This window comes from Callithrix jacchus, chromosome 12 (assembly GCF_049354715.1).
Source record: "Callithrix jacchus isolate 240 chromosome 12, calJac240_pri, whole genome shotgun sequence".
Lineage (NCBI taxonomy): Eukaryota > Metazoa > Chordata > Mammalia > Primates > Cebidae > Callithrix > Callithrix jacchus.
Window position 1 is genome coordinate 125,595,098 of NC_133513.1, and position 27,468 is coordinate 125,622,565.

Consider the following 27,468-nt stretch of genomic DNA (forward strand, 5'->3'; position numbering starts at 1 on the left):
CAACTCAATGAAATAAAATGAGAAACCAAGATTGGAGAAAAAAAGCACAAAAAGGAATGAACAAAGTCTCCAAGAAATGTGGGACTATGTGAAGAGACCTAACCTACGTTTGATAGGTGTATCAGAATGTGACGAAGAGAATGAATCCAAGCTGGAAAACACTCTTCAGGATATTATCCAGGAAAAATTTCCCCAACCTCAAGGCAGGCCAATATTCAAGTCCAGGAAATACAGAGAATACCACAAAGATATTCTGCAAGAAGAGCAACCCCAAGGCACATAATCGTCAGATTCACCAGGGTTGAAATGAAGGAGAAAATACTAAGGGCAGCCAGAGAGAAAGGTCGGGTCACCCACAAAGGGAAGCCCATCAGACTCACAGCAGATCTCTCGACAGAAATTCTACAAGCCAGGAGAGAGTGGGGGCCAATATTCAACATCCTTAAAGAAAAGAACTTTCAACCCAGAATTTCATATCCAGCCAAACTGAGCTTCGTAAGCGAAGGAAAAACAAAATCCTTTGCAAACAAGCAAGTACTCAGAGATTTTGTCACCACCAGGCCTGCTTTACAAGAGCTCCTGAAAGAGGCACCCAAACATAGAAAGGAATAACCAGTACCAGCCATTCCAAAAACATACGAAATGCTAAAGAGTGTCAACAAAATGGGGCCGGGCATGGTGGCTCACGCCTGTAATCCCAGCACTTTGGGAGGCCGAGGCAGGTGGATCACAAGGTCAAGAGATTGAGACCATCCAGGTGAACATGGTGAAACCCCGTCTCTACTAAAAATTACAAAAAATTAGCTAGGCATGGTGGCGCGTGCCTGTAATCCCAGCTACTCAGGAGGCTGAGGCAGGAGAATTGCCTGAGCCCAGGCAGTGGAGGTTGCGGTGAGCCGAGATCGCGCCATTGCACTCCAGCCTGGGTAACAAGAGCGAAACTCCGTCTCAAAAAAAAAAGAGCATCAACAAAATGAAGAATCTGCATCAACTAATGAGCAAAACAGCTAGCTAGCATCAAAATGGCAGTATCAAATTCACACATAACAATATTAACCCTAAATGTAAAGGGACTAAATGCACCAATCAAAAGACACAGACTGGCAAATTGGATAAAAAGCCAAAACCCATCAGTGTGTTGTATCCAGGAAACCCATCTCACATGCAAGGATACACAAAGTCTCAAAATAAAGGGATGGAGGAAGATTTACCAAGCAAATGAAGAGCAAAAAAAAGCAGGAGTTGCAATTCTCGTCTCTGATAAAATAGACTTTAAAGCAACAAAGATCAAAAGAGACAAAGAAGGCCATTACATAATGGTAAAAGGATCAATACAACAAGAAGAGCTAACGATCCTAAATATATATGGACCCAATACAGGAGCACACAGATATATAAGGCACGTTCTTAATGACTTACAAAGAGACTTAGACTCCCACACAATAATAATGGGAGACTTTAACACTCCAATGTCAATATTAGACAGATCAACCAGACAGAAAATCAACAAGGATATCCAGGGCTTGAACTCAAGACCTGGAACAAGCAAACCTGATAGACATTTACAGAACTCTCCACCCCAAATCCACAGAAAATACATTCTTCTCAGCACCACATCACACCTACTCTAAAATTGACCACATAATTGGAAGTAAATCACTCCTCAGCAAATGCAAAACAACTGAAATCATAACAAACAGCCTCTCAGACCATAGTGCAATCAAGTTAGAACTCAGAATTCAGAAACTAACTCAGAACCGCACAGCTTCATGGAAACTGAACAACTGGCTCTTGAATGTTGACTGGATAAACAATGAAATGAAGGCAGAAATAAAGAAGTTCTTCGAAACCAACGAAAATGAAGACACAACATACCAGAATCTCTGGGACACATTTAAAGCAGTCTCCAGAGGAAAATATATAGCAATAAGTGCCCACATGAGAAGAATGGAGAGATCCAAAATTGACACTCTATTGTCAAAATTGAAAGAGCTAGAGGAGCAAGATCAAAAAAACTCAAAACCTAGCAGAAGACAAGAAATAACAAGATCAGAGCAGAACTGAAGGGGATAGAGACACGAAAAACCCTTCAAAAAAATCAATAAATCCAAGAGCTGGTTTTTTGAAAAGATCAACAAAATAGACAGACCACTAGCCAGATTGATTAAAAAGAAAAGAGAGAACAACCAAATAGATGCAATAAAAAACGATAAAGGGGAAATCACCACAGATTCCACAGAAATTCAAACCATCATCAGAGAATATTACAAATAACTCTGCACATAAACTAGTAAAACAGGAAAAAATGGATAAATTCCTGGATACCTGTGTCCTCCCAAGCCTAAACCAGGAGGAAGCCAAAAACTATGAATAGACCAATAACAAGGTCTGATGTTGAGGCAGCAATTAAGAGCCTACCACGCAAAAAAAGCCCAGGTCCAGATGGATTCACAGCCGAATTCTACCAGACACACAAGGAGGAGCTGGTACCATTCCTTCTAAAACTATTTCAAACAATCCAAAAAGAGGGAATCCTTCCCAAATCATTTTATGAGACCAACATCATCCTGATACCAAAACCTGGCAGAGACTCAACAAGAAAATAAAACTTCAGGCCAACATCCATGATGAACATAGATGCAAAAATCTTCAATAAAATACTGGCAAACCGATTGCAACAGCAAATCAAAAAACTTATCCATCATGATCAAGTAGAATTCATCCCGGGTATGCAAGGCTGGTTCAACATATGCAAGTCTATAAACATAATTCACCACATAAACAGAACCAAAAACAAAACCCACATGATTATCTCAATTGATGCAAAGAAGGCATTTGACAAAATCAACAGCCCTTTATGCTAAAAACCCTCAATAAACTCGGTATCGATGGAATGTATCTCAAAGTAATAAAAGCTATTTATGACAAACCAACAGCCAATATCATATGAATGGGAAAATACTAGAAGCATTCCCTTTGAAATCCGGCACTAGACATGAATGCCCTCTCTCACCACTCCTATTCAATATAGTACTGGAAGTTCTAGCCAGAGCAATCGGGCAAGAAAAAGAAATAAAGGGTATTCAAATAGGAAAGGTGGAAGCCAAATTGTCTCTATTTGCAGACGACATGATAGTATACCTAGAAGACCCCATCGCCTCAGCCCAAAAACTCCTGAAACTGATAAGCAACTTCAGCAAAGTCTCAGGATATAAAACCAATGTGCAAAAATCACAAGCCTTCCTCTACACCAATAAGAGACTTAAAGAAAGCCAAATCAAGAGCGACTGCCATTCACAATTGCTACAAAAAGAATAAAATACCTGGGAATACAACTTACAAGGAACGTAAGGGACCTCTTCAAGGAGAACTACAAACCACTGCTCAACGAAATCAGAGAGGACACAAACAGATGGAGAAACATTCCATGTTCATGGTTAGGAAGAATTAATATCGTGAAAATGGCCGTACTGCCCAAAGTAATTTACAGAATCAACACTATCCCCATCAAGCTACCAATCACCTTATTCACAGAACTGGAAAAAACCACCATGAACTTCATATGGAACCAAAAGAGAGCCCGCATAGCCAAGTCAATTCTAAGCAAAAAGAACACAGCGGGAGGCATCACACTACGGGACTTCAAACTATACTACAAGGCTACAGTAATCAAAACAGCATGGCACTGGTACCAAAACAGAGATATAGACCAATGGAACAGAACAGAGGCATCGGAGGCAACACAACATATCCGCAACCATACAATCTTTGATAAACCTGACAAAAACAAGCAATGGGAAAAGGATTCCCTGCTTAATAAATGGTTTTGGGAAAACTGGCTAGCTATGTGCAGAAAGCAGAAACTGGACCCCTTCCTGACACCTTACACTAAAGCTAACTCCAGATGGATTAAAGACTTAAACATAAGACCTGGCACCATAAAAACCCTAGAAGAAAATCTAGGCAAAACCATTCAGGACATAGGCGTAGGCAAGGAATTCATGACCAAAACACCAAAAGCATTGGCAATAAAAGCCAAAATAAACAAATGGGACCTAATCAAACTCCACAGCTTCGGCACAGCAAAAGAAACAGTCACTACAGTGAATCGGCAACCAACAGAATGGGAAAAAATTTTTGCAGTTTACCCATCTGACAAAGGGCTGATATCCAGAATTTACAAAGAACTCAAACAGATTTACAGGAAAAAAACAAACAAGCCCATTCAAAATGGGCAAAGGATATGAACAGACACTTTACAAAAGAAGACATACATGAGGCCAACAAACATATGAAAAAACACTCATCATCACTGGTCAGTAGAGAGATGCAAATCAAAACCACATTGAGATACCATCTCACACCAGTGAGAATGGGGATCATTAAAAAATCTGGAGACAACAGATGCTGGAGAGGATGTGGAGAAACAGGAACACTTTTACACTGTTGGTGGGAGTGTAAATTAGTTCAACCATTGTGGAAGACAGTGTGGCGATTCCTCAAGGACCTAGAAATAGAAATTCCATTTGACCCAGCAATCCCATTACTGGGTATATATTCAAAGGACTATAAATCATTCTACTATAAGGACATATGCACACTAATGTTCATTCCAGCACTGTTTACAATAGCAAAGACCTGGAACCAACCCAAATGCCCATCGATGATAGACTGGACTGGGAAAATGTGGCACATATACACCATGGAATATTATGCAGCAATCAAAAATGATGAGTTCATGTCATTTGTAGGGACATGGATGAATCTGGAGAACATCATTCTCAGCAAACTGACACAAGAACAGAAAATGAAATACCGCATATTCTCACTTGTAGGCAGGTGATGAAAAATGAGAACACATGGACACAGGGAAGGGTGTACTACACACTGGGGTCTATTGAGGGGAATAGGGGAGGGACAGCGGTGGTGGGGAGCTGGGGAGCGATAGCCTGGGGAGAAATGCCAAATGTGGGTGAAGGGGAGGAAGGCAGCAAAACACACTGCCATGTGTGTACCTATGCAACTGTCTTACATGTTCTGCACATGTACCCCAAAACCTAAAATGCAATTTTTAAAAAGCTACAATAATCAAGACAGTGTGTTACTGGTAACAAGAATGATAAAAAAACAAACAGACCCAAACACATTGGTTTTGACACAGGTGCACAGATAATCCAATGGGGAAAGCTAAATCTTTTCAATCAATGATGCTGGAATAAATGGATATCCACATGGAAAAATGAACCTCGACCCCAATTTCACACTCAGCACAAAAATTAATTTGAAATATATCTCAGACCTAAACCTGACTTTCGGACAAAGATTTCTTAGAGGAGACACAGAACTCACTAATCAAAAATGACTGTGTGTCAAAAGAGTAAATGAATGGGGAGCCATAAACTGGAAGGAAAGAGGGCACATGTATCCATCAAAGGGCCTGAATCCAGGGTCTTTAAAGAATCCCTACACCTCAATATGAATAAAAAAGGAAAGAGGGCACATGTATCCATCAAAGGGCCTGAATCCAGGGTCTTTAAAGAATCCCTACACCTCAATATGAATAAAAAAGGAAAGAGGGCACATGTATCCATCAAAGGACCTGAATCCAGGGTCTTTAAAGAATTCCTACACCTCGATATGAATAAAACACACACAGAAATGGACTAGACTTGCACAGACACTTCAGGAAGTAAGCCATACGAATGACTGTCTTAGTCGGTCAGGCTACCATAACAGACTACCATAGACTGGGTGGCTCAAACCACAAACGTTTATTTCTTATAGCTCTAGAGGCTGGGAAGTCCAAGACCAAAGCACTGGGAGACTCAGTGTCTGCTGAGGGCCCACTTCTCAGCTCATAAGCAGCTGTCTTCTCTCTGTGTTCTCACGTGGTAGAAAGACGGTGAGAGAGCCCTCTGGGGTCCCTTGTTATAAGGGCACTAATCCCTTTCGAGAGGGCTCCACTCTCATATCCTAATCACCTCCCAAAGGCCCTAGGTCATAATACCATCACTCTGGAGGTTAGGATCTGGACATATGGATGTGAGTGGGGACACAGTCAGTCAGTCCACTGCAATGTTCAACAAGCCCATGAAAGAGTCACCAGTGCCATCAGTCATCAGGAAAATGCAAATGCTCTGAACACCAAAAGGTATCATTTATCACAGTTGGAAATGCCCATTGTTTGGCAATCTCAGAAGCAGAATTTTCTGCTGGATGGTCATCCGACAGCAATCGGATTTGGCCGCACCTGCCGAAGAGATTCCGCTGTGCCTCTAAGATACCCGCCGGCCGTCCTATGGGCCAGCAGATGCCTCTACCTCAGACCCCAAGAACAACCCCAGGACCCAGCCAGAGAAGGGAGCAGGGCTGGGCCATGCCTGCCTACTGCACACTGCAGTACACTCCCTAAGGGAGACACAGCATTGGGCAACGCTCATGGTCAAAAAGCCCAACTGGTGTGTGCTCAGCTCCCTTCCATGTCGACTCATCCACTTTCTCTTTCTACCCAGTTAAATCTAAGCATTTACTGAGCACTTATATGTGCAAGGCCATATGGAGTCCACAGTGAAAAAAACCCAGCCCCTGCCCACACGGCTTTCTCAGCAAAGGAGAGAGATGTGTTCTTGCACCAGGTAGTACCTAGAGAGGATGTGTTTACTGAGCACATGTGTGTGTGCATGCATGCTCACAGGAGAGTGACATCTCCAAACACAAAGCCAGATCCTCTGACTGTTCTGACATTTATGAGGATGGATTCCAAGAGACCCCCAAGAAGCTAACGTCCCCAGGACTACCCAGGAGGCTGCCAGACCAAGCCAGCATCCAGCATGCTGTGTCCTGAGGCATCCTCCTGACCATAGCCCTGGGGAGCTAGGCACTGCCGCCCTGAGGGTCCAAGGCTCTACTGCTGTTCACAGGGTCACCCACCCAGGGCCACCGTACCCAAGCCATCATATCCAGCACCATCATGCCCAGGGCTACCATGCTTAAGGCCACCCATCCAAGGCCACTCTGGGCTGCCATGCCCAGGGCCACCATGTCCAGGGCCACCCATCCAGGCCTACCACACCCAGGGCCACCTATCCTGGGCCACCCAAGGGAAACAGGGCAGGAGCAGCACAGCCAGTCTTCCACCAGCTTCTGCTGCCTCAGCTCTCCCCTGCATTCTGATAACAGCCCTGATGGCCGTGGAACCTCACTGTCTGCCCATTGAAAAGACAAAACCTAAGATAACAACTGCACATAGAAGAGAAGAAACCACTGGAGGGCAAGTGTAATTAATGAAAACTTTCTGAACCTTCCAATTAGCTCAGCTGTGGATGAGCTGGCTTGTGCTCTCCAGAGCATTGCCGTGTTCTAATTAAAGGAATGCGAGTTTGTTTCAGCACAGCTTTTCCTGAGATCCACTGCACTGGGTCCCTGGACACACCACACAGGTCCACAGTGGACAGGCTCCATTGGCTGTGGGTGACCCTGTCCCCTCGGATGTTCTCGGTCCGAGATGTGTGTCATCCTTGTGAGGATGGGACCCAGGAGCCCTCCGGACACATCCTTGTTGCCTTGGAAGAAAGAAGCCCATGGTCAAGCCGTGCTGAACAGAGCCCAGAGGCACAGCATGGCCACCTGCAGAGCCCAGGTCACCTGCTGGGAAGAGGGGCCGTGCCCACGAGATGCCAGCCCGCCCAATGGAGGTGGGCCTGGAGCCTCCCAGAGCACCCCTCTGCAAGTCTGAGTTTATATCACACCAGGTATCATCCTTCACACATCCAGATTCCTGCAGGAACGCTGGGGCTGAGGTATGCCAGGCTTCAAGCAGAGCCATGGCACTCATGCACTAGACCTTGGGAGAGGACCTTCTGGTTCCAGAGACCCCATCCCACACCACCCTGGCTCTGACACACCTGCTGTCCTGCACTGAAGACCCTCAGGCTGCAGAGCTGAAGGACACAGACCACATGGGCTCCATGCCCACCTGTGAGCACAAGACGGCCATTGCTGACCTCCTGCCCCACCAAGCCTGATGCTGACAGTGGGAGAGGGTGTGTCTCCCCACCCTCTCAGACACCACTTTGGGGACAGGGAAAGAAGACCACTGCAGTGAGGTCCACACATGACCACACCAGCTTTCACCTCCCGCCCTCGCGCTGGCCTCTCTAGACCTGGAAGCTTCCCCTGAAGGTGCCCAAGACTCATACAGGGACTGAGCACCTCCGGGGACTGGCCTCAGACCACAGTGGGCATGAGTCTCGACACTTCAGCTACTCCCTAAAGTTGCAGAGAACAAGAACGCTGGAGACAGGCTGCCACCCTGGACATCCAGTGCCACCCTGGGCACCTCCACAGGGAGGAGACAGCCAGTGCAGCACAGTCTGAGCCCAGGAACCCAAGTCCAGCCCTCGCAAACACCCCCAAGACCACTCATCAGCCAGGCAGGGTCCCCTCATCGCCACTGAAGCCCTGGGAATCAGCCTCTGCCTCTCCATCCATGCACTCAACACTCACTCACTCACTCACACTCCACATGTACGTCGACACACACACACTCACCCAGTCACACGCTCATCCACACTCTGATGCATTCATTCACACACTCATGCACATGTAAACAATTCATGCATGCACACACATTCACACACATGCTCATGCACACAAATGCATTCATATACACATACGCATTCACACTCACATGCTCATGTAAACACATTCATATACATATACACATTCACACACATGCTCATGCACACATAAACACATTCATACACATACATATTCACACACACACACATTCACACACTCAACATGCTTATGTAAACACATTCATGAACATATACACATTCACTCACAAGCTCATGCACACATACACACTCATGCAAGCGCATTCACACACTCATACTCGTGCAAACACAAACACATTTGTACACATATATACATTCACACACTCACACTCATGTAAACATTCATGCACATATATGCATTCACACACAAGCTCATGCACACACATTCATGCATGCACACACATTCACACACTCAAATGCTCATGTAAACACATTCATACACATACATTCACACACACACTCATGCACACACACTCATACTCGTGCAAACACAAACACATTTGTACACATATATACATTCACACACTCACACTCATGTAAACATATTCACATACAAGCTCATGCACACACATTCATGCAGGCACACACATTCACACATTCACATGCTCATGTAAACACATTCATACACATACATTCACACACACGCTCATGCACACATTCACACACAAGCTCATGCACACACATTCATGCATGCACTTCACACACACGCTCATGCACACATTCACACACAAGCTCATGCACACACATTCATGCATGCACACACATTCACACTCACATGCTCATGTAAACACATTCATACACATACATTCACACGTTCATGCACACATTCACACACAAGCTCATGCACACACATTCATGCATGCACACACATTCACACACTCACACTCATGTAAACATAAACATTCGTACACACGCACATGCTTGCATATTCACGCACTCCCATGCTCACGCTCATACCCGCACAGGCTAATCCACAGATCCCCAGTGTCAGCCCAGGTGCTCGAAGGGGCACCCAACATTAGACCCCCACCCAAAGCAGGCCCTGGAATTGTGGAAACAAAGAGAGACCAGACCCTAATAAGCCACTCTCCAAGGTCTGGCCTACACCATCCCCTGGAGCTCTTCTATAAGAAAGGTGGGAGGGAGGACATCAGATTGACAACCTCCCACCCTCTGGAGACTGCACCTGAGCCCCGCAGGCTGAGAATGGTCCCTCCCCAGCCCCTCTCCCCTCCCTGCCCCATGCAGACACCCCCTTTTGGCTCCGCAGGTGCTCTCCTGCTCCAGTGGTGCAAGTTACCCAGGACACAAGACTGAGCCAAGGAGGTGAAACCTGCCCATGCAACGTGCAGGGCAAGGGGCTGACCCGGAGATGAGCAGCAAATGGCAAGTGTCAAGCAGGGAGCACAGCACATGCGGGGAGGGCGGTGCAGGGTGTGCATGTGTGCAGGGAGGGCGGCACTAGGGAAGAGCCAAGAGAGGCTCGGTAGGGGCCAGGGGCAGGGGCAAGACTCAGAGTGGGCCTGGCTGAGAGGAGGATGAGGTAGCCATAGAGAGGAGGACGGGGCAGCCACGGAGAGGAGGATGGGGCAGCCATGGAGAGGAGGACGGGGCGGCCATGGAAAGGTGGAAGGGGCAGCCATGGAGAGGAGGACGGGGCAGACACGGAGAGGAGGAAGGGGCAGACATGGAGAGGAGGAAGGGGCAGCCATGGAAAGGTGGAAGGGGCGGCCATCACCACCTCTCATGGTCCCTCTACCTAGGCCCCGCACCTGGCGGGTGCCCCTCCTGGCTCTGACATGGCCCAGGGCCAAGCAACTGTCCTGGCCAGCAAGCTCTGGGCTGCTCTCAAGCCAGGGCAATTCTCTGCCAGCAAGAGACATCTCTGAACACTCCTTCCCCTACTCCAGCCCCTGGCAGCCGCAGCTCCACACAGGCCAGTGCGACAGTGAGCCAAGCCCTCCCTTGGACTCATGGGGACATGGGACAGGCGGCAGAACCAAGCCCTGTCATCCTCAGCCACTGGCTTGGGCTGGTCGTTACCGCAGCACGTCTGCCACCCAGACTGGGCCAGAGGAGTGCAGCAGCCGGCCAGGCACAGAGAGGGTACCGTGGGCAAAGCTCCTTTAAGCAGCAGCAGTCAGCTGGCTACAGCAGAGGGGAACGGAGGGGAGGCCAGGCCAGAGTGGGGGTGTGGAGATCACACAGCTGGACACGTGGTGAGCCTGGGCCTGAAGGACGGAGCCAGGAGCCCAGCAGGTAGAAGGTCCAGCAGACAGGGCCATGCCAGCCACTGCCTCGGGAACAGGGGTCAGCCCTGAGGAAGCCTGGCACAGCTGGGGCAGAGCTGCGCCTGGAACACAGGAGCCGAGGCAGAGGGGGCCCTTCAGAGGGCCGAGCCAAGAGGATACCTGACGGGCAGGGCACAAGGGAAGGAGCCCACAAGGGAGGTCAGAGATGGGCACAGCCAGGGGCCTTCAGGCAGGGCCAGCGTGGGCCATCAGGACTTCATCTGAACCTTCGGAAATGGGATGCTCGAAGGGTGATGTGGAGTCGGAGGCTGGATGGAAATGCCCGGAATGTGGGAAACAGCCTCTAGCTGGAGATAGGATTGGGAGCTGCTGCCATATAGGTGGTATCTGAACCATGTGATCACCAGCACGTGGGTGGAACGGGAGGGGAAGGAGCCCTGAGGCCCCAGCAGGCAGCCTCAGAGTCAGAGATGAGAGGGATCCGCCCGGAGGCCATGCAGGGGGATGGGGAGGGGGCTGGGCGCCAGGAGCCTCAGACCCTGCCGGGGTCAAGGCCAAGGAAGGCTGGGAACAGAGCGCAGCAGCCGGGAGGGGCCCGCCCCCAGGCTGCTTTGGAGCAGGCAAGGCAGATCCCAGCTCCAGTGGGTTTTGGGAGAACGAGAGGGGAAGCCTGCAGATGGCAGGAAGTGAAAAACTTTGAGTTTTGCTGAAAATGGAGGCCTAAGGGCTGTGGGCTGAAGCTTTCTCAGCTTGGGAAATAAAAGCATGTTGCTCATTCACTCGAAAGCCACACACCGAATGCCATCTGACGCCTGGTGCCCTTCTCCACTCTGGGGACACGAACATGCGTGGCTCACTCCCGGCCCCTCGGGAGCACTGGCCAGTTGTGTCAGCAGCTTCGGTCACTGACCTCGCACCATCTACAGCCAACAGCTCAGCCTCCAGTCCAGGCACAGCTGGCACCCCAGTCCCTGACCCAGAGTCGGCACCATGGACAGCTCTCCCCCAGCGCCCCCAGTTCTGGACTCAAGACCTGCGTGCCTTCCTTCCCCTTCCCCGGAGGTCCTGACCATGGAGACAGGCCGCAGGCCCGGTGGCCACCGTGTGTGGCAGCTTTGTTTAGTCTTGATCAGTGCTGGCTGTGTACGACTCGGGTGTTCTGTGAAATGATGGGTGGTCCACAGGAGAGCACCGAGGCCCAGCCAGTGGGGCCAGGACAGCTCCAGATGTGATGTCAGCGGCCCTGCCCTCTCTGGGTGTGGCCTGTGCCACTTTATTAACCCAGAGGAACAGCTTCCAAAGGAGGGCTGTCAATTCACACACCCACCGGCAGTGCACAGAGCAGGTGCACAGAAAACACGTTTAGCTGAGCCAAAGCAGAGACGGAAAAAGCTGAGTCTTAAGCTGGGAGTGACACCGTGGGCTCTGTACTTTAGAAAGATCACTGTTCTCCCAAGGCAAGGGGCACACTGGGGCCCGGAGCTCAGTGTCTACCACCATCCTCCTCACAAAGAAAACAGGGCTCCCTGGAGAAATGGCTGGTCCTGGGGCTGGGTCAGGAAACACGCGGCGTAAGCCTGGAGCATCCTGCAGTGCTGCAACGTGAGAAACTGATCGGAAACTCACAAGGACAAAAGCACCCATGCAGGGCTGTCAAAGGAGGCACAGCAACAGACAGCTCCCAGTGGCCAGACTGGGACAAGGTGACCAGAGCTCCCAGTGGCCAGATTGGGACAAGGTGACCAGAGCTCCCGGTGGCCAGACTGGGACAAGGTGACCAGGGCACCAAAGCAGAGATGAATTACAACCTGTGTGTGAACCAGCACCCACGAGTCTACCGCAGTGTTGACGGCTGGGCAACAAGCCGACGTGTGAACCAGCACCCGACATGTGAACCAGCACCCACCAGTCTACCGTGGTGTCAACGGCCGGGTAACAAGCCGACGTGTGAACCAGCACCCACGAGTCTACCGCGGTGTCGACGGCTGGGTAATAAAATTAATTCAAGTAAGAGACAAATCTATGCAGAAGAATTCAGGCCGGGCGTGGTGCCTCACACCTGTAATCCCAGCACTTTGGGAGGCTAAGGCAGGCAGATCACGAGGTCAGGAGTTTGAGACCAGTCTGGCCAACATGGCAAAACCCCGTCTCTACTAAAAATACAAAACATTAGCTGGGTGTGGTGGCACATGCCTGTAATCCCAACTACTCGGGAGGCTGAGGCAGGAGAATCTCTTGAACCTGGAGGTGGAGGTTGCAGTGAGCTGAGGTTGTGCCACTGCACTCTAGCCCAGTGACAGACTGAGACTCCATCTCAAAAAAAAAAAGAAAAGAAAAGAAAAAGATGAATTGTGAATAACGTATGTAGATAAGCCCCCTTGATGAGGGGATCATGACTGCCTCCCGTCCTTCCAGAGGACAGTGTGGAAAAGGGGGAAAGGGGACGTCACGGTGGAGATACCTCGCAGGTGACAGGGCAAGGAGGCGCGTGGACAGCGTGCAGTCTTGTCATGCCGTGATGAGAAGGGCATTTACCTCCATGCTCTTCCTCCCAAAGACCCACATCCTGAGAGAAACATCAGACGAATCCCAGTTAAAGGACATTTCATGAACCATCTGCCTGGTGCCCCTTGAGCTGTCAAGGTCATAAAAAAGTCTGAGAAGCCGCCACAGCCCAGAGGACACAAAGGCACCAGAAGACGCACGTAACATGGGATCCCGTCGGGATCCCCGGACAGGAAAAGGACACAAGGTGCGGACTCCAGCTCAGACTGGGTCTGCAGCTGTGACGCACGGACTCCACGTACTCCGTTAACGCAGGCCAGCAGCTGAGAGAAGCTGGGTTTGGGGCACGTGGGAACTCTCTGTAGCAGCTTCACAACGTTTCTATCTGTCTAACCCATCCTAAAGTAAGTTTATCAGGAAAAGAGCTTTTAAAAGGTGATACAGACTTTGCAGGTTTTCCAGTATAAATTGGGAGGTCATATGAAAAACCACAAATGGTTGTTTTATCAGTGCTGAGATTACGTAAGATACTGGATTTCTCATTTTTTTTCTTGTCACTTTCATTATATAATAAAAAGCTATAAAAGAAGAAAGAGATCATTCTGGCACAGCACCTGGTGGTTAGACAGGGCAACCACACAATTCATCATCCAAGTCAGGCCACTTGGAGAGTGACAATGGCCACCATGAGTAATGACACCGGTCAGCAGGCAGGAAGCAGATGTCCCAGACGACCCAGTGTGTGGTGGCCACAGGGGCAGGACTCACAGGCCAGAGCCCTCTGAGGCTCTGGAAAGGAATGTCGGGGCCAGTGGGGAGGCCACCGCAGGGGGTACAGGGACGGGCAGGAACCCAGAGATGGGGGGACGGATGTCGCCACGGACAGAGGCCAAGGCCTGGGCACGGCTCTGCCCGGCGTCCTCTCCCACCGCTCACCTCCCCTGTCACTCTTTGTTCCCTTGCGGTGCCCAAGCAGGTGCAGCTTCTGGGTGGGTGATGGTCACAGCTTAGGCCCCTTCCTTCCTGTGCCTCAGGCCGCTGTGTTTCCGGGGAAGGGGCACCAGGACCCAACGACAGAGGACTCTCCTCCCAACCCGGGCTTCCACCCCACACACTCTGCTGGACCTGCGCTAGGGACCCTCCTCTGTGGTCATCCCCAGAGTGTCCAGGGCAGCCAGTCCTCACAGCCACCCACCTGTGCCTCTGCCCCCACTGCCAGCAGACCCCAAAGACACACTAAACAGCCTGCCGTGGCCGTGCCTGGTTAGCCCACCCCGGATTTTCCAACTGCCTCCTACAGTTCCCAGCCCTGCCGAGGCCACACAAGCCGGGTACTAGCTGGGCCACACACTCTGGGGCCGGGGTCCCAGGTCCAACCCTTTCTTCAGAGCAGGTTTTTCCTCCCCTTCCTTTCTTTCTTCCTATTTCATCCTTTTCTGTCTTTCAGTCACGTGCTAACTTTACACATTCTCTCTTCTGTCTACAGAGATAAAACATCAATCCAGAAACACAAGATGACTGACGTTTACAAGAAAAAGGAATAAGCATTGGGGGCAAAACAAAGACCCTGGCAAAGCCACAGGTGCCTCGTCCAGGGGCAGGGCAGGAAGCCCTGAGCCAGAGCTCCTAGGCTCCCCAGCAAAGCGCCTGCAGTCAGGAGTCCACCCCATGGCCAGCAGCAAGTGCACACCCGCCTGGCCTCTGGGACTTCATTTTCCAAACGCAGGAAGATACTGACTTCCACTCCAACTTCCTGTTTGTTCCCAAGTACAAAGAACCTTCCCTTCAAGATCTTTCCGTTTCAAAGCTCAGAAGACACTTTGTGTCTCCTGGGGTCTTGGGGCTCTGGAGCAGTGACCTGGGTACAATGGCTGGTGCTTGGCCACTCAGCTAAACTGGGGTTGGAGGGGCCGAAGAGAACTCGTGTGATGCTGGCAGGTGCAGGAAGACTGAGGGGTAAAGCTATGCAGGAGCCCCCTTGCTGGGACCTCGGGCTGTGGGCAGGGAGCTTCCCTGGACACCACCTTGGGAAAGTCAGGCAGCGGCACCACTCCCTGAAGGTCACTGTGGTCAGATGCACTGACCACGGCGCTTCCCCCTTGGCCCTGCTCTCCCGGCCCCATGTCCAGCTCTTCCCAACAGTCCTGCCGACCCACAGCAGCCCTGGCCCAGCCCAGATGCAGAAATTTCGCCGTGCGGTCCCTCCCCTGCATCTGAGCTGGGCCCGTGACTGGCCCCGACCATCAGCAGAAGGCAGCCAAGGTGACATTGCACCAGCCTGGGCCTAAGACTCGAGAAGGCCCGGCATCCTCCACTCTGTGTCTGTGAGCACCCTGGGACCTCTCAGGAATTCCTGCTGCCCCAGTGCAGGGCCCAGTTGGGAGAAGAAGCCGAGACTAAGGACAGCAGTGGTGGCGTGAGACACGTCCACGGGTCCTACAGCCCAACTGCCCTGAGGATGAGCTGGGCTTGGTGCCCTGCTTCTAACAACACGATGGAAGGGGCCTGCGGCTCAGACCCCGGGCTGTGGCTTCACGCTCCTGCTCGGCTCGTTGTGGAGGGGAGTTGAGCACTGTGTATGGGGTTTATGGGCTGGGCGGCGGTGGGAGTTGAATGCTGTGTGTGGAGTCATGGGGGGTGGTGGGAGTTGAGTGCTGTGTGTGGAGTCATGGGGGGTGGTGGGAGTTGAGTGCTGTGTGTGGAGTCATGGGGGGCGGTGGGAGTTGAGTGCTGTGTGTGGGGTCATGGAGGGGGCTGTGGGAGTTGAGTGCTGTGTGTGGGGTCATGGAGGGGGCTGTGGGAGTTGAGTACTGTGTGTGGGATCATGGCGGGGGCTATGGGAGTTGAGTGCTGTGTGTGGGGTCACAGGGGGGCTGTAGGAGTTGAGTGCTGTGTGTGGGGTCACAGGGGGGCTGTGGGAGTTGAGTGCTGTGTGTGGGGTCACAGGGGGGCTGTGGGAGTTGAGTGCTGTGTGTGGGGTCATGGAGGGGGCTGTGGGAGTTGAGTGCTGTGTGTGGGGTCATGGAGGGGGCTGTGGGAGTTGAGTGCTGTGTGTGGGGTCACGGGGCAGGGTGGGAGTTGAGTGCCGTGTGTGGGGTCACAGGGGGGCTGTGGGAGTTGAGTGCTGTGTGTGGGGTCACAGGGGGACTGTGGGAGTTGAGTGCTGTGTGTGGGGTCACAGGGGGGCTGTGGGAGTTGAGTGCTGTGTGTGGGATCACAGGGGGGCTGTGGGAGTTGAGTGCTCTGTGTGGGGTCACAGGAGAGCTGTAGGAGTTGAGTGCCGTGTATGGGTTTACGGAGGGGGTGGCAGGAGTTGAGTGCCGTGTGTGGGGTCACGGGGGGGCTGTGGGAGTTAAGCGCTGTGTGTGGGGTCACAGGGGGTTGTGGGAGTTGAGTGCCATGTGTGGGGTCACAGGGGGGACTATGGGAGTTGAATGCCGTGTGTGGGGTCACAGGGGGGACTATGGGAGTTGAATGCCGTGTGTGGGGTCACAGGGGGGACTGTGGGAGTTGAATGCCGTGTGTGGGGTCACAGGGGGGCTGTGGGAGTTGAGTGCCGTGTGTGGGGTCACAGGGGGACTATGGGAGTTGAGTGCCGTGTGTGGGGTCACAGGGGGACTGTGGGAGTTGAGTGCCGTGTGTGGGGTCACAGGGGGGCTGTGGGAGTTGAGTGCCGTGTGTGGGGTCACAGGGGGACTATGGGAGTTGAGTGCCGTGTGTGGGGTCACAGGGGGACTGTGGGAGTTGAATGCCGTGTGTGGGGTCACAGGGGGGCTGTGGGAGTTGAGTGCCGTGTGTGGGGTCACAGGGGGACTATGGGAGTTGAGTGCCGTGTGTGGGGTCACAGGGGGACTGTGGGAGTTGAGTGCCGTGTGTGGGGTCACAGGGGGGACTGTGGGAGTTGAATGCCGTGTGTGGGGTCACAGGGGGGCTGTGGGAGTTGAGTGCCGTGTGTGGGGTCACAGGGGGACTGTGGGAGTTGAGTGCCGTGTGTGGGGTCACAGGGGGACTGTGGGAGTTGAGTGCCGTGTGTGGGGTCACAGGGGGGACTGTGGGAGTTGAGTGCCGTGTTTGGGGTCACAGGGGGACTGTGGGAGTTGAGTGCCGTGTGTGGGGTCACAGGGGGACTGTGGGAGTTGAGTGCCGTGTGTGGGGTCACAGGGGGGCTGTGGGAGTTGAGTGCCGTGTGTGGGGTCATGAGGGGGACTGTGGGAGTTGAATGCCGTGTGTGGGGTCACAGGGGGGCTGTGGGAGTTGAGTGCCGTGTGTGGGGTCATGAGGGGGACTGTGGGAGTTGAGTGCCGTGTGTGGGGTCACAGGGGGACTGTGGGAGTTGAGTGCCGTGTGTGGGGTCACGGGGGCTGTGGGAGTTGAGTGCCGTGTGTGGTCACAGGGGAGTGGAGCACCATGTGTGAGGTGAAGCAGCATGGACAGCTAATTCCTAGCCAACAGCAGAACTGAGACCCAGGGACAAGAGCCCAGGGAGGCTTCTCAGAGGTGGCACGTACGTGGATGAGGCAGCCACTATGGACGTTCTGATCCCACAGACATCACGCAGCTCAGAGAGACCCATCCCCGTGAGGCCCTGTCCGAATTCCCAGCCCCCAGCATCGTGAGGAACCACGAGGAGGCTGATAAGTTACTAGGGTGGGGTCGTTTATTAGCAGCAGTAGGTAACTGGAGCAATGTGTCCGTGGGGTACAAACAGGACCTGGTTTGAGAAACGAGGTGCCAGGACCCTGATCCCTGTTATTGGGCACAAGAGCTGCCAGAAACAGCTTTCCCACAGTGAACAGAGGCTCTGAGGTCAGATGTCACAAAGCGACAGAGGACGGGACCCAGGGCGTCAGCACAGGGAGAGGCAGAGCGCACGGAGGAGGTGGCACCATAACCCCTGCGGCCTCCTGCTCACATCCCAGCATCGCAGGCAGCACAAGACAAATGTCATCCTTGCCAAAGCCCCAGAATGTGCACAACGCCCGTGCTAGACTCCCGCCGAGTTCCACACACAGAGGCGTCTCTCTCCTGCTCCATCACACGTTTCGCCTTCTGCATTCGGAGGACGGAGTCATGATGTGAATTCGGAAAGAGGAGAAACCTTTTCAAAGTCAACTTTCTAAATCCCTGTGAGAAATGGAATGTGCTCAGTTCCTATTTTTAATAAATTGGGGGCGACACTGACTCCCACCTACACCATCTCCTTGGCTTCAGAACATAAATAACATTGAGCTGGGTTTCCACGGGATCGGCAGGGCTGGAGCCCAGGAGGAAGCGTGGCAGAGACCACGGAGGCTCCCTCCTCACAGGTGAAGTGGGGCGGGATGAGACTGGACAGAATCTCAGCAGGACAAAGCCAGGCCAGGGCAAGGACCTCGGGCTGCCCTGCTGCCCAGCCACGCTCATCTCTGCAGAGCCTTGATTTTTAAAACCATCGATTCCAAGTCAAGGAGGAAACTGTCTTCTGATGAAGCAGGTTTACCACACAAATAATGACTGGATTGCTCACGGCTTCCCCCAGTCGTCTCAAGTTCTGATCTTTATCATCAATCACCAGGTTGGTTTGCCTGTATATTGGGAAAGGGGAGGGGCCTGGCGTTTGCCCACGCCCAGAGCAGGCAGGAGACACCTAAGGAAGCGACCGGGGCACAGAGACGCCATCCCAGGTGTCCACGCACCCTCACAGACAGCCAGAGCTGGACAAGGCGGCATCTTCCTCGTGGAGGCAGTGAGAAGACCAAGGCCTCGCACGTGCCCGAGGATTAGCAGGAGAAATGGCAGTTCACAGAGCTTTATTTTTATCTCCAGCTCTACACAAATGGCAGAGGGAGGGAGCTTCAGAGGCACACACAGCTCCACAGAGCGTTTTAGGTGAGGTGGAAAATCTGGCTGCTGGCTGGGAAGGGAAATGACACCAAGTAGAAGTTAGTTAATTTATTAACTAGTCTTCCACTAAGGTGAGCCCAGACTCAGCTTGCAGCTTCCTAATGCCGAGTAGAAGGCCTGGTCAGACTCAGCTCCAAGCTTCCTAACACCAAGTACAAGGCCTGGTCCTTCACTAACGTGAGCCCAGATTCAGCTCTGAGCTTCCTAACCAGGAAGAGACAGGATCAGGGCCACAGGGCACAGGCCCTTACTTGATGTAAGACCCGAGGGGCTCTAGAGAGGCCCGAAAGGCCTGGTCCAGAACCCGGGTTCCTCCCTAGGGGATCCTACCTGACACAGCAGGGAGCGCCCATCAGGTGTGGGGGCCCCAGGGAAGATGAGGTCCCTCAGCCGGCTCAGGGACACAGGAGGCTATGCCCAAAAGCACGGGGCCAGGCCCCCCAGGAACCCATGTGGACACACCAGACCACCCCACCTTGGATGCACAGGGCCACACCCCCCAGGAACCCGCCAGTGGACATGCCAGGTGGCCCCGCCTCGGATGCAGGTCAGAAGAGAGATGCACAACCTCATGTAAAGGAATCGGTGTGGGCTGCTGGGATGGGTGAAAATGCAGGATGTAAACCATGAGCTGCCCGTCGGCCCTGGTGGAGAGGGATGGGTCTTCGAAGAGGACCGAGGGGCACGGCCCTGGTGGAGAGGGATGGGTCTTCGAAGAGGACCGAGGGGCACGGCCCTGGTGGAGAGGGATGGGCCTTCGAAGAGGACTGAGGGGCACGGCCCTGGTGGAGAGGGATGGGCCTTCGAAGAGGACTGAGGGGCACGGCCCTGGTGGAGAGGGATGGGCCTTCGAAGAGGACTGAGGGGCACGGCCCTGGTGGAGAGGGATGGGCCTTCGAAGAGGACTGAGGAGCACGGCCCTGGTGGAGAGGGATGGGCCTTCGAAGAGGACTGAGGCACAGTGAGGAGGAAAAGCAAATTAGAAGAGAGTTCACACGCGAGGCGCCCTCTGACAACTGGCAACCCCGTCATAAGGAGGGTTTGAGATCCCCCTGAGGCCCATCAGGAGCCCGGACCAAAGGACCGGTGCCTCATGGGTTTTCCTGCCCTCCCTCACCATTATGTACCAGCTGTATACTCACTAAGCTCTCACACTCAAAGTATATCCACGGACCAGCAATACCGGCACTACCTGGGGGCAGCTGGGAATGTGGGCTCTTGCCCTGCCCCGGGCCGGCTGCATTAGCTGCCTTTTCACAAGCCCTGGGTGACTGGGGGTCTGGGACAGGCTGGGAAGCTGCTCTGAGTGGTCCCGGCTCTGTGTGGGAGACACGCTTGTCTGCACCTTTGCCCCCTCAGATCAGCTCAGCCTCTCTGGGCTTCATCCACAGAGAGAAACCCTGAACGAAAGTCACCTCCAGTGCATCCTTGCATTACTTCTCAACTGGAAAGCTGGCTGGTTCAAGTTTTCAAAGAAAAGCCGGCTTATTTTTAGCCTTGTAAAATGCACAACCAGATGGATAGACACACAGAGCTGACATTTGTTACATAAAAAGTATGACAGGAGGTCCCAAGTCCACTCTAGAGCAGCCTCACCGCTGGGAAGGAGAAAAGGCATGAAATCGCAACCGCCCCAAAGGCCCCCGGGACACCCGGTCCTGGGCCCAGAACTGGGGAAGCCAGGTACAGACATGTGAGGGGGGCCCGGCAGGCCAGGACCACAGGCCTCCTCCCCCATCTGCGTGCCACACCAGGGCCCTCTGCAGTCACCAGGCTTCCGACCACCAGGGATGGGTGTCTGGACCACACAGAGAGCCACCACCCTCACCCCAACCCCTGCCTTGCAGGGTCAGGAGGGAAAGAGAAGGGCACCCTCCAAAATGCGAGTCTGCGCCTGCTGGAGAGAGTCTCCCCACCCAGGGCTAAGCTGATGCTCTTGGAGGATGACCCGCCCACACAGACCACACAGGAGGAGCTGTCCGCAGCCTCAGCAGCCCCTGGCCTCAGCGCCTTCTCTCTCCTCTGCCCCGTGAGCTCCGGCAACGCCCTAAGAGTGAGGCAAAACCATCACGGGGTCCCTAGAGTCACTCCGAGGTGACATGACAGACCACCCAGAAAACCAACAAAATGAATTTTTTTTTTTTTTTGAGACAGTCTTGCTCTGTCGCCAGGCTGGAGTGCAGTGGCGCCATCTCAGCTCACTGCAACCTCTACCTCCCGGGTTCAAGTGATTCTCCTGCCTCAGCCTCCCAATTACAGGTGAGCCTCTCGAATTACAGGTGCATGCCACCACGCCCAGCTAATTTTTGTATTTTTAGTAGAGATGGGGTTTCACCACGTTGGCCAGGATGGTCTCCATCTCTTGACCTCGTGATCCACCTGCCTCGGCCTCCCAAAGTGCTGGGATTACAGGCATGAGCCACAGTGCCAGCTGAAAATGAACTTTAAAGAGAGAAGAACCGAGAATTTAGCAAAGTGAAGTCATGTGCCACAGGTGGCGAGGTCTTGGCCACACGGAGGGTGAATGGTGTGAAAGTGGAGCACTCCTTCATGCCAGCAGCACCCAGTGTGGAAATGACCAGCTCAGTCCAGCGTCAATCAGCAACCAGTCCCCCAGGCCAGGAGCAGCAAGGGCACAGCCCGCCCGGGCTCTGTGGCGAGGGGCTGCACGGAACCCTCAGACCTGTACGTGTGGAAACATCCTGACCACGCTCGCGCTGGGAAAGCAGAGGGCTCACGGAAGAAGAGGACAGCTTCCTCAGTCTCCCTGACGTGCCACTCTCTAAGGGTTTTCATTTCCAACACAACGAGGGAAACCACAGAAGCACTAGAAGAAAGTACAGATGCAGGTTCCTGAAACTCTTCTTAACTGTGCTGGGAAGGACTTCTGCCACGTAGCAGCAAGGCCGGAAGCGGCCACGAAGGCGGATGATGAGTCTGACCACACACAAACTAAACACATCCAGAGAGAGAAACACCAAGTAGCAACATTAAAAGATGAACGGGAACGTGGACGGGAAGCCGTGGAAGGCTCAGCCGCCGAACTCTCCAGGAAGGGCGAGGGGAAGCTGGGGCTGCCACCGCTCAGCACGCAGGCTGCTAACAAGCACGAGCACGCAATTCTAAAAAAAGAAACCTGAAAATGCTCCAAACGTGTCGGGCAAAAAGATGATTAACCTCATTGGTAATCAAAGAAACTCAGCATATGAGTGCCATCTTTTCATCTTAGACTGGCAAAAAGCAGAAACATTGCTGACACCCAAAGTGGGCGAGGATTCGGGGGAAAGGCTCTCAAACCGTCCACTCCCGGAGTACGTGAAAATGGGTTTCCCCTTCCTGCTGCCCCACTCCGGGCATCTCCTGCCATCCACTGCACTTGCTCCTGCCTCCCCGTCTCGTCATCCTCCCTGCTTTCCCTCTGCCTGGTCACCCCACGACTGCAGGGCCCACATCCAAGGCTCATGGAGGGACCAAGTGAGAGGCCACACATGCCAAGGTATTTCACACGGACCCCTTTGCCCGGGCAATGTCAGTCCTAAAATGTATCCTAGGGAAACAACACCAAGTGCACAAAGACGAATGTGCAAAGATGTTCATCGGTGCATCTTTAGGATATTTATAAAATAGAAACACCTCACTGCTCTGTGACAGGAAGCTAAGTAAGCAGAGAACGTCACAGCTGCTGAGAGGAACACTGCAGAGTCGGGATTCTCAGCCCCGGCTGCTGGTAAAACTCAAAAGGGGCTTAAAGACAAGCCTGAGCCCCAGAGCCTACCCCTAGCCCAACAACCCCCCCGGTTCGCCTGCAGTTCATGGGTGTGGGGCCTTCTGAGCCCAGAGCCCACCCCCAGCCCCCCAAGCCCCCCAGTTCGCCCGCAGTTCATAGGTGTGGGGCCTGGGCATTTTTAAGAGGGCCCAGTGCATGACTCTAAAATACAGCCTGGGGTTGAGAACTGTTGTAAATTCAGCCAACAAACGATGCATTCGGTCTGTAAGACGCTGGCGACACACTGAATCCACAAGCACGTTGTGACAAATCAGCGTGCAGGGCAGGATCCCGCTTCTGCTCACAGAGAGAGCGCGTTTCTCCACAGCTGCACCTGCACTGCCAGGAAAAGGCTGGGAGGTGACACCGAAACCTTCACCGTGCTCTCTCAGTGCTGAAGCTACAGATACCTTGGCACAAAGTATAGAATGTTTTTAAACGCATACATTTTGATGCTTTTATAATTAAGAAAAAACAACAGTGTTTTTAATTTGAAGAGATGACTTGAGGAGGCCGGTAGCCCCTGGTCCTGCCTCACGGCCTGCCGAGCCCAGCCTGCGAGGGCCTGTCATTACTCCAGCCTTCCCGGATGAAGGCAAACCCCCTGGGTGAAGGGCTGCTTCCTGCTGCTGGGCTAATGCCACGTCTGGTTGCAGACACAACGCTGGAGACCCCAGGTCACTGAGCCGCTCAGCGGGAAGGTGCCAGAGCCTCCTCTCAGGCTCACTTGGTATCACCAGGACACCGAGACAGAGAGGAATGAAGGGGCTCGCCCAACGCCATGCAGCTCTGGCACGATGCTCCCTAACCAGCTTCAACCCCAAAAAAGAATTTCCCACCCAAGTCAGAGAAGGGATAGAATGGGAGGATGTGGGGGGCTGAGGGGAAGGAAAACCGATGACAAAGAGGTGTAGAGAATCCTGTACCTGCACCCAACACCTGCCAATTAGGAGCACGGCTCTGGAGTCCACGCGGACCAAAAGGGACTGAGGACATTTATGATCTTCTATGTGACAACCATGCCTAGCAGTTGAAATTTACCTGGCACTTGGTTAAACAGCACTTACTTTTCGCATACTAAATTCGATATATTAATTAGGTGTTTTAACCTAAAAATTTCATCGGGAGGCCTCGCGTTGCCATAGCAACCGTGCAGCTTCAGTAAACCGGAAATCCCACCACAGCCTCAGGGCCTCCTGAAGCCAGTGCTGCTGCGTGGGGCCACCGAAGCGCCCAGGAGTGACTTGGCCAACCGGAAAGAGCTGGGGCTCATGCCACAGTCCCCTCCTAAAAGACTCACCTTTCTCCTTCCAACAGCGTCACTCCCCCCGGCTTTCACGCAGTGCTGCACCACATTCTTCTGCAAACACTGTGCCATGACTCCCAAGCTGTCTGCGCCCCGCCAATGACCAGAAGAAGGGGAACGAAGCAGTCACCTGCCCAGAGAATGTCCTCTGCTATTTGGGCCAGTGGCCGGCCTTGCCCTCCCGATTTCACCACAGAAAGCCCAGCTAAGTCCCGGCAGGCGCTCAGCGTGGGATGTGGCTGCATGCCACGTCATAAGGAGCCGGGGTCCATGGGACACGTCAGCTGAGACCTCCACCACACCACCCTACGCTAGGTAAATACAGTGACAAAATGACCCCCAAGTCAGACTGTGAGCCCCACAGACACACTCTATGCTCTTTTTGCCTTTCTAGTGATCCTTGAATTCTGTGACATAACACACTGTGAACACGTGTCTAACTTAAAAAGCGAAGGCCACCCAGGGCCACATCACTGCTTCCAGTCCCACCTCGGCCGCACTGGAGAGCAACTCGCAGAGACCCAGAAGAGCAGCCAGCTCGTGGCCGACACCAGCAAGCGCTGAGCGGGATGCGTTTCCCAGACCTTCTCTCATCTGCAGCCAGAAACTAGATGCAAATCTGCCTCCTGATTAGGGCCTAGTTCACTCTGGGCTTTCTTTAGCTTGAACATTTATGTTAAAAACAAAAACATGTATTAAACATTCACCACAGTGAGTTCTGCTCTCCCGAAGTTCAGGAAACAGTGACGGCCACCCTGGAAGGTGCGGGACCTGGTGTGGCTGGGCCTCCAGCCCTCTTCCTGGGCAGCACATCATCAATCCCCGGTGGCTGTCTCCAGGAGGAACACCGGTGCACAGCCCCGCACTTACCAACGCTGGCCCAAGGTCATATTATTGTAATTTCCCATAATGCTTAAATTATTTATCCCAAGTAAATAGCTTGGGCTCCTAAGCACTGTGCTCTAAAATCACAAAAGATCCATCATACCTCTGCAGGCTGCCTACAAATGAAAAATGCACACTTCAATTATATTAAGAAAATGTCAAAAAAACATGAAAGGTGTCATCGTTGCACCGTTTCAAATAATCTACATGGCATCTGTAGAAAAGAGCTGTATGTTTGCAGGTGACTGTATTACAGTGTCCACCCGCAGACGCCACGCGGAACCTCCGGACAAGCGCTAAGTCGGGGGAACCCTGTCTCCTCGCCCGGCCTTTTCTGCCGGCAGCCCACTGCTGCTCGGTCACTCGAGACACCAGTCCCCGGGCTTGGTAGCTTTACTGCACGACTTCACTGCGCACTCGTTCCTGAGAGGCCAGGCCCTGCCTCCAGCACACATGGCTGTGCCGAGGCGGGACACCACGCGGTCACCACGGGGACCGGGCCTCGCAGCGGCCGGGCCGCCACCTGTGGGGCAGGCACTCCGCACAGGTGAGCGCCTCCTAACAGCAAAGTACAACCGAGCCCGCACGTGGGCCCGGGCGAGTGGATACGGAGGGCGGAAGACCCGGGCTGGGGCGGGCGGTGGGCAGAGGCGCGCACAAGCCCGGGGCCGCCACAGCCCGGGAGACCCTCGCCTCGCGGGCCCCCCGCCCAGCCTGCTCCGCCCGCGGCGCCGCCACGGGAAACGGAGGACGCGGCTGGCGCCCCAGACTCGCGTGGAGCTGCTCCGGAAGCCGGCGCACCCCGGCACGCCGTCCCACCGGGTGGACGCCGCGGGGAAAAGCCGCCCCGCCGCGTCCGCCCCCACGAGAGCGCCAGGCCCCCACGCGTTCCCCGCAGCCGCACTCACCGTCCTCCTTGTCATCAAACACCGGCCTCCGCGCCGTGGCCGCCGACATGGACGAGCCCATCCTCTTCTTCCACTTGCTCCACGGAAACAGGGGGCGCGGCTGCGCGCGGGCATCGCCCGAGTCCCGGGCCCGGGACTGGCCGGCAGCGGGCGGCTGCAGGGCCGGGGGCGCGTCGGAGCCGGAGGGGCGCGCGCGGCCGGGGGGCGGCGAGCCTGGAGGCGCCGCGGCGCAGCTGCCCCTGCGCTCGGCGCCGCTCCTCATTGCCGGGCCTGGGTGCGCGCCGCGGCGGGAGCACCGGGCATGGCCGGCCCGCAGGGCCGGGAGCGGCGGCGGCGGCGGCGGCGGGAGCGCTCGGGGCCCGCAGCGCCCGCCGTGCGCTCTCCCGGGCCGCGGAACCCGCCCCGCAGCCTGCGAGTGCAGGGGGCGGGGAAGGGGCGGAGCTTCCGGAGGGGGCGGAGCCGGGCGGGGCTCCGAGGAGGCGTGGGGGCGGGGCCTGGGCGGGGCTCCGAGGAGGCGTGGGGGCGGGGCCTGGGCGGAGCCGGCACCCAGAGTGTCGCTCGAGACCGGGTGGCCGCCTCCAGTCTGGGGATGGGGGCTGTGGTTCGCCAGGACACGGGGACCACGGCTCCGACTAGACGGCGGGGACGACAGCGAGGGAGGCAGGGAGCGTCCCCACCGGTATCCCGGGCCCGGAAGCTCGGCGTCCCTGGCACGGAGACAGCGCTGCCGGGCACGGTGGCAGGACCTTCTCGCGGTCTCCGCGGGCCTCCCTCCCCTGCCTCCTTGGTGAAAACAGCCGGCGCGCGGCCTCCGCCGCCCGGGGCGAGGAGTCTGAGGCTCCAGCCCTCTGCTTTGCGCAGGGTGAGGCCGGGCTGCAGGCCCGGGATGCGGGCGGCGGGAATCGGCCGTGCAGGGCCAGGCTCACGGTCAGGAGGCTGCAGGCGGCGCCCGAGCGCTGCGCCAGAGGGTGGGGCGGGGCGGGCCTGGCTGCGAGCGCGCACACGGGGGCGCCCAGGGTGCGTCCGCGCTCTCGGGCACCCCCGCCCCATCCTCGCGACCCCTGCCTGGCCTGAGAACAGGTGCCCGAGTGGCCCAGATGCGGCAGGGGCCTCGGGCATTCGGCATATTTCGGAGGCCTGGGGCGCGGCTTAACCTCCGGGTGCCTCCGCCCCTGCGCAGGGCCAGGTGCGACCGTGTGCGCTGAAAGCGCTGGGCACGTGCAGTGCCCTGGAGAAGGCGCGGCTCTGCATGGAACCTCGCCACCTGCCCCTAGAGTTTGCCACTGAAGAATCGGTTTTTGGTACCGGGTTGTTTGACTTTATAAAGTTTTTACTTACTTAGGTA

The 27,468-nt window shown here is 54.3% G+C and overlaps 1 protein-coding gene across 4 annotated transcripts in view; it reads right to left on the minus strand.

The window, feature by feature from the left end:
* STK32C (serine/threonine kinase 32C) overlaps window positions 1-26,529 on the minus strand; it is a 114,126-nt gene extending 87,597 nt beyond the window's left edge. For 2 of the 4 annotated variants that reach the window (XR_013525201.1, XM_054243491.2), the window contains exon 1: window positions 26,124-26,529. Coding sequence is in view for 1 of the 4 variants with exons in the window: in XM_054243491.2 (XP_054099466.1) it covers window positions 26,124-26,385 (262 nt within the window). In the remaining 3 variants the exon portion in view is untranslated. Of the gene's footprint in view, window positions 1-24,324; window positions 24,742-26,123 lie in introns of those variants that run through there. The other 2 variants (XR_013525203.1, XM_054243496.2) reach the window with 1 other exon arrangement.
* Between the last annotated feature and the right edge of the window lie 939 nt (window positions 26,530-27,468).